The 7,550-nt window shown below is 47.5% G+C and overlaps 1 protein-coding gene across 5 annotated transcripts in view; it reads right to left on the bottom strand.

Annotated features, from left to right (window-relative positions):
• Positions 1 to 7,550, bottom strand: part of TBC1D8 (TBC1 domain family member 8) — an 81,847-nt gene that overhangs the window by 21,678 nt on the left and 52,619 nt on the right. For all 5 annotated transcript variants that reach the window (XM_034757986.1, XM_034757985.1, XM_034757983.1 and 2 more), the window contains exon 6: positions 44 to 251. In XM_034757986.1, coding sequence (XP_034613877.1) covers positions 44 to 251 — 208 coding nt within the window. The remainder of the gene's footprint in view (positions 1 to 43; positions 252 to 7,550) is intronic.

Here is a 7,550-nt window from a genome sequence, read left to right on the forward strand (position 1 = left end):
AAACAGGCACAGTGTAAAATTAAAATCAAACAGCAGACCCTACCTCTCTAAGGGGGATGAGAACATTGCAACACCCACTTTCTTTGCTGGCAAAACAGATATAGCTGTCTGAAGTATACATCCTTCCTGCTGTGTGACAGCGACTAAATGGAGTCCACAAAGAACAGTCTGCAACTTCATGTAGCTTCTCCTTCCCCGGCAGTCTGAAAAAGGCCCGAAAGAATTCACTCTGTGCTCTAGCTTCGAGATCCCTTGTAAAAAAAAAGAAAGAGGGGGACAGAGAGAGAGAAATAAAAAATCTTGAAACCTAATATCTGAGCTTCCTTTCCAAAAGTAACATTAAAAAAGAAATAACAATCATTAAGAATAAGTAATGTAGAGTAAAACTGCTACACACAGCAATCTTGCCAACCAGGTCTTTGTGTGACTGTGGAAGGCTGTAAAGGTGGCAACTTCTAAGTACAAAGAACTTAGCAATTGCTCGTTTTTGACAAGTAACCTAAAAACAATATTACTACCTGTTAAGAAAGGAACACACACAAATTAATTTAAGCTGTCCCTTAGTTTTCAGTGTGCCATAGGCTTTTGTACGGGAAATGTGCACTGGAGGTGCAGGGCAGGGGACAAGGGGTAAAGGATATGGCAGCTGGAACTTGCCATTCAGGGAAGCAGTTTTGATTTTGGGCACCCAGGAGGCAACCAAGGGCTATCAGTACATTCTCCCCCTTCACTCCCTTTTTAGTCAAGGACAAAGAGGATTAATTTATCATGATTATTATTACTGAGTGGGTGGAGGTCTTTAATTCCTCATTCAATATTTATCAGCATTATCTGCTCCACTGCCACCATTCCCGATTCTTGACTCCACACACCCCAAAAGTGATAGAAAAGCACATTAACTTGATACTCCTGCTAAAACATTCAGCAGTGAAAGTGTTAACTATGCTGACATTTAAATTGTCATCATTAAACTTCAGAGCTGACAGCCACCGAGATGTATTAGAACAGTTCAAAATTCAGAGCAATTTTTGGGGGGCCATTTTGCAAACTCAGACAGGCATAATGGCATCAGATACATTCAGACTGAATTTAGAAGATTTCCTTTCTCCCCTACCCCCAAACCATGAAGGCGAGAGAGAATCTATGTAAATAAACATTTAGCTTTTGCCTGGTGATGCAAAAATTTTAAATGAGGATTTACATAGCCATTTATACTTTATAAATTACATTATAAACAAGGCCCTGCTCATTACACCATGTTGTGGTAGTATCAGTGAACCACAGCCCTGATATTCTGAGGATTTCCAAGGAAACAGTCATAATCCATACTTATTTGTGGCATTAATTTTTTGACAAGTCAGTCCTATTATTCTCTTTGCTGTGAATGAGTTTCTCCAACAAAACTCACCTAGGGGGAAACAAGGCTTGTCTTTGTTCCACTGAAAGAATGCGAAGCATGAGCTGACCTATGGAGTGTGGAGCTCCCCACTGCCATACTATGGCAAGCCAAAGAAGAGCAAGCGAAAAAACCCTCTCTCCGTGTTACTTAGGAATAAAGGCTAAAGTCTCTTTTAATAAATAACTTAATTTCCCTTTTTATTGAATGTTTAACTGTAGAAAAAATGAAGCCCGGTGAAGTGAGGCGGCAGAGCTGAGAGCAAATTGGAAAAGGGGAAAGGAAACTATACAGCTAATAAACAATAGAAACAACAGAATGGACTTGAGCAGTGTTTCTGACCCACTAACTTCAGTAATAATGTTATCCCAGGAAAACAGACAAAAAGGCTCTATTCTGTTAAAAATAACGCAGAGAAGTATTCTTTACAAAGCAAGACAAAAGCTTTCTTGAGACTTAAATTTCCATAGCAAAAGAAAAAGAAACTCGGACAAGCGCATGCAACAATCTGCTATTTTGACTAAGCCGGGTCAAGATATGCCTCTCTTTTAGCTCAGCACAAAAGTATTTTCCACTTCTGCACAACACAGATGAGTGTTAATGATAACATCCACTATCGTTCTATATAAGGTTGTTTTCAGCTGAGAGCTGCTTACTGTTTAAAAGACGACCATTGTAAGTACTGTACTCTACAATCCACATGATGATGCAGGCTCCCTTGATATTTGCTGTGCCTCATGGAGGTGAGAGAGGGTTAGTGGTCCAAACCTGGGGTCATTTGAGCAAAGGGCCCCAGAGATTACAGCAACCCTAAAAATCATTTTATAAAATCACCTGGTTCTAACTTATTTTCTGCATACCGGGGGCTCAAACTATTATTCTAATCCTCCTAACACTGATCTCAGCCACCCAGGATTTATCCCACCTAACGCCTGGCATCTATTGCCTCTTTGGGCAGTTATACTGAAGGGTACAGTTTATAAATCCAGATTGGCATGTGCCAAACCGATGTGCCTAAAAGGGTGAAATGTGCATGTGCAGCAAGATTAGAGCTCTGTTGAAGCCAGAGGATTTGCAAGGAGTCTTTTCACAATAACTGGGTGTCTCAGGGTGACCTGCTTGGGGTCACTGAACCTGAGCCGCTCCTATGCGGTGTGAGTTCAAGCCCTACTGCCTAGCAGTTTTCAGAGAATATGTCTTCTGCCCATTCCTTACTCTCTACCCGCATTCAGCAATGTTTTCCCCAAAGACCAATATTTAGGGAAGAGCCCACCAAATGCCAAAACCAAAGAACTCAATTATTCTCTTATCTCTAGTTCACATGCCTCAGTGCTATTATTTCAGGTCATGTTAATCTCCATGCTGCGTTCTCATTCAACTGTGTTCATCATATTGAGATCAATGGTCCGCTTCATGACTCTCTGAGCCTCCTGATGCAGGCAGATGGATACAGCCCCTTCCCCATAAACTCTGCCCAGATTTGGGGAAGGGACTCAGCATCTCCCTACCTCCAGCTGGTACATACCCTCTTTACCTCCCCGCGGCCCCTCCAAGCTTACCAGAAACAGGGAGGGTGCAGCTGGCGTGTGGAGGTGCTCAATGCAGTAAGAGTGTATGTGTGTGTGGGGGGTGGGCTTGGAGCAGTTGGGGGTGGGGGTGGTCAGAGCCATTGGCATGATAGAAGGAATATTGGAGCAGTGGGGGGAGAGTCTGAGCAGTTGGAGGGAATACAGGGGGTGTCAAAGCAGAGAAGGAGAATGTGGGTGGATGTTGGAGCAGCAGAGGGAAGAATGGAATGAAAATAAGGGGGTCAGAGCTGTGTATTGCGGCATGCTGGGGAGGTTCATCTATCCCCCAAAATCACCCACATCCATGCATCCCCAATGACTGCCCCCTCTCTCCAGTGACTCCATGCTAGTCCCTGTAATTTCTTGACAGCTCCTCCACTTGTGGGTCCTGTGCCAACACCTTCTTCTCTGTGCGAAGGAGGGAGAACCAGCCCTGCTGTACAGGCAGAGAGATGAGTCAGGGGCAGTGAAGGGATTACCATGGAGCCAGTGCATTCTGTGCCAGGATAATCGTACCCAAGGAGCAGGGCCGGCTCCAGGGTTTTGGCCGCCCCAAGCAGCCAAAAAAAAAAAAAAAAGCTGGTGCCTGGAGCCGGCCCTGCCAAGGAGCCAGAGGCACTGAAGGGGTGCAACTGGGCTCTGGTACATGATGGTGCTGAAAATTATTTGTTTTAAACTATGAAAATTAAATACCCCAAAACTTCATTAATGGTTAGCTAAGGTCCGCTGGTGGGTCTTGTGCCCTTCCACAGCGTGGAGAGTGGCTAAACTTCTAGAAACCAGGAAATACTAAGTTATGTATACGGACCACCCCTGCAACACCATCTTAACTCTGCTGCTCCACTCCCAGCCCCTGGAGCTGGTAGGAGCCACTGAAAGGAGAGTGCAAAGGTTAAACTACCAAGAGAAGTGGTAGATTCTTCATCTCTTCAAACCAAGACCGGGTGCTTTAGTCCATCACATATATTAGGCTCAATACAGGAGTAACTGGAATTCTCCGGCCTGTGTTAGACCATCAAATGGTCTCTTCTCGCCTTAAAAATCTAGGAGTCTACAGTAAGTAGACTGAGGAAGGACAAAGAGAATACTCCATTGTTTGTGTTCTACAGCTTTGAGTTCCAGCATTTATCTGCATGCACTCCAGCTGCATTCCCTGAGCTAGGTGTAACTGTACTGAATGGTGGAAGGATTAGTTGGAGCAGATTGGCAAGAGTTGTCACTATGATATGAACAGAGCCGCATGTATGCAGAGAGAGATCAGTTATGCTTTATGTCAATGATTAATTCTGTAGGTTGTGTCAGCAGAGGTGCACAGGGGTGACTTTTTCCCATGGGGATTGTTAGCAGTCTGACATACACAACAGTGGTCTCTAGGGCTTAGAGAGAGGTAAGTGAAGGTAAGGTCTCAGAAGGAATCTTCAGGGCAAATGGGGGAAGAAGTTGTAACACGTAGCAAGTCTGGCATGGTTTGAGTGGAGTCACTCACTCACTCACGCCCGTCACCCCAGTCGGGGTATGGGCCGCCAACCACAGATCTCCAGAGTCCTTTATTCTGGGCCATTTGCTCTATCTGGTTCCAGGTATAACCCATTTTTATGCTATCAGCCTGAAGGTCGCGTCGCCAGGTGTTTCTTGGACGGCCTCTTTTCCGCTTGCTTTGGGGTTCCACCGCAATGCCTGTCTAGTAATGTTGGTTGGCTGCTTGCGTAGTGTTTCCCCTATCCAACCCCACCTTCTCCTTCTAATTTCTTCCTCTGCTGGAAGTTGACAGGTCCTCTCCAAGAGGTAGATGTTGCTGATGGTGTCTGGCCAGCGGATCTGGAGAATCCTTCTAAGGCGTCGCTCTCTTCATGTCCGGAATACAGCAACAGCTCTCCTGTCAACAGTCATCTTTGTCCAGCTTGCGTCCCTCTTGTCTCACTAATGTCTAGTAGGGTCACGTTGTTGCTCCTCATCTCTGCTGCGACCTGCGCCGTTTTTCTTGACTCGTACATGGTCCTCACGTTCCATGTACCGATAGTAATCCTCCTGGTTGCAAGAAGGGTAATCGGCTTAGTGGCTTCCTCACGACTTTCACCACCCAGCGTCATGTGTCTTCGAGTTGAAGATCCTTCTTTTTCCAGGCTAAAAGTCTCTGTTATCTCTATTGTTGGCGTTTCTGTAACAGGTTGATTTTTTACGGGGTGGAGTTGCTAGCCCCACGCCCAACCCTCCTCCCTTATCCTAACTTGGGACAGGCAGATGGCCCCAAAGGACCTCTCTGGTGGAGTTTTGAGTGGAGTAGGCTCAGTGTAAAAGTGTAGCCCAGATGTAGGTAGTTCCTGTTTGTGACACCTGACCTAAACCCAAGTTTTGCTTTAAGCCATGGCTACATTACAGGCATTACAGCGACACAGCTACAGCACTACAACTGTGCTGCGGTAGCGTCACAGGCGACAACTTCTGATCCCGTCGGTGGGTGCGCGACCCCCGTCTACCTCTGGCCCCACCACGACTCCACCCCTGCCCCGCCCCCATTCCAACCCCTTCCCCAAAGTCCCCGCCCCAACTCCACCCCCTCCCTGCCCTTATTCTGACTCCTTCCCCAAATCCCCGCCCCTGCCCCGCCTCTTCCCGACCTCCTCCCCTGAGCGCGCCACATTCCTGTTCCTCCCCCGCCCTCCCAGAGTAGCCAAATAGCTGTTTGGCGCCGACCAGGCGGGAAACGCTGGGAGGTAGGTGGAGGAGCGGGGACACGGCATGCTCAGGGGAGGAGGCAGAGGAGGAGGTGGGTCAGGGGGTGAGCGGAGCTTGGCTGCCGGTGAGTGCAGAGCACCCACTAATTTTTCCCTGTGGGTGCTCCAGCCCCGGAGCACCCATGGAGTCAGTGCCTATGGGTAGCGTAGACGCTTCCTACAGCAACGTAAGAGGTTTTTCTCGTTGCTCTAGATAATCCACCTTTCTGAGTGGTGGTTGCTAGATCGACAAAAGAAATTCCTCCATCAACCTAGCAGCATCTACACTGGGGTTAGGTTGGTTTAACTATGGAGCTCAGGGTTATGCAACTCTAACTTTTAAGAAGAGACCAGGCTTTAGTAAAAAGCTGTCCTACAGTGCTCATGTGCTCTGTTCCACAAGTGTTCTGTAGCAACTGTGAGAGTAGATTGCTAGTATGTGAAACAGCACTTGAAGGGGGCAGAGTTAAATTTACATTGCAGGGGTGGAAGATACCTTAACTTTGGATTTCCAGATTTTTGGAAGTTTAGCTACTTTCCACTTTAGGGACTGAAATGAGGCACCACTGGGCAACCTTTAGTATGTATAAATGAAGTTTTGGGGTATTGAAATTGCATGAGAATTTGAGAAAGTATTACATGGTGCGTGTAGTCTCTGTGTATATGGAAATTATATAGCGATGTATATGAACTCCCCCACTATAAAATCGTGCTTATACAATATTGTGTGTATAAACACACAATACATAAATGTTCATTCATATCTGTAATATGAACAACTATTCATTGGCATTTAACAAAGACCACTTTGATGCCTGGAACATTAGGGTTCTCTCCACAAAGAAATAAGCAGCACTAGCTGAACCAATTTGAAAATCAGGCTTTAGCTAACATGGGCTACACGTCCCCTGTTTTAGCATAAACCAGAAAAGTGCATTCGAGCCAGTTTTCTAAATGTGATCTTTACTGTTCCCCCTCTTCAAAACACGTCTTCCACATTCTACAACACAGACTTCCACCCTGCACTGTGGGTAGTGTAGGACAGGTATCAAATACCTATGCTCATAAAATGTTAGTACAGGAGTATGTCAATACTTGCCTCTGGGCAATGCCAAGAAGCCTGAGCGTCTCACGCTGAGATGAGTGTTCATGCAATTTAGAAGTGCTGTGCCTTGTCTCCTACAAAACTGACGCCTGAGCATTTATAAAATGTTACAGACAGCATCCAAGACCGCAGAAAACCTTAAGCTGGCTATGTTTAACACTGGCTGTCAAACATTGCTTTGCTCAGTTTCATCCCTCCCTCCTAAACAGTGGCTGAACTCTGCCTGGCCACTGTGAACATGGCATAATTGTGTTCAATACCTGGCATACAGGGTGCACCCAGCTAGGGTGACCAGACGTCCCGATTTTATCGGGACTGTCCCAATATTTGCTTCTTTGTCCCGCGTCCCGACCAATGTTTGGTCGGGACACTGGACAAAGAAGAAATTTTCCCTTCCGCTCCGGCGCTCATGCCCCCTCGCCCCGGTTCCGCCCCCTCCTTCCCCAATTGGCCCCCTCCCCAAATCCCCGCCCTGGCCCCGCCTCTTCCCCAGCCACGCAGCATTCCTCCTCCCTCCCAGGCTTGCAGCATGGCGGCGCAAGCCTGGAGGGAGGGGGTGGCGGCGGCGATGCCTGGATCCTGGAGCTGGTGAGTCAGCTCCAGCACCTGGGCACCGGGCAGGCAAAGGGGGGCTGGCAAGGGAGGGAGACAAGGGGGCTCGGCTGTGAGCCCCCCCGCCGCGCCAGAGGGCTTCTGCCCGGGCTGCTGCACCCGGGGCCGGGAGCGCAGCCTGAAGGCTGCTCCAGCCCTGCAGCCCGCGGGGCAGC

Source organism: Trachemys scripta, chromosome 1 (assembly GCF_013100865.1).
Source record: "Trachemys scripta elegans isolate TJP31775 chromosome 1, CAS_Tse_1.0, whole genome shotgun sequence".
Taxonomy (NCBI): domain Eukaryota; kingdom Metazoa; phylum Chordata; order Testudines; family Emydidae; genus Trachemys; species Trachemys scripta.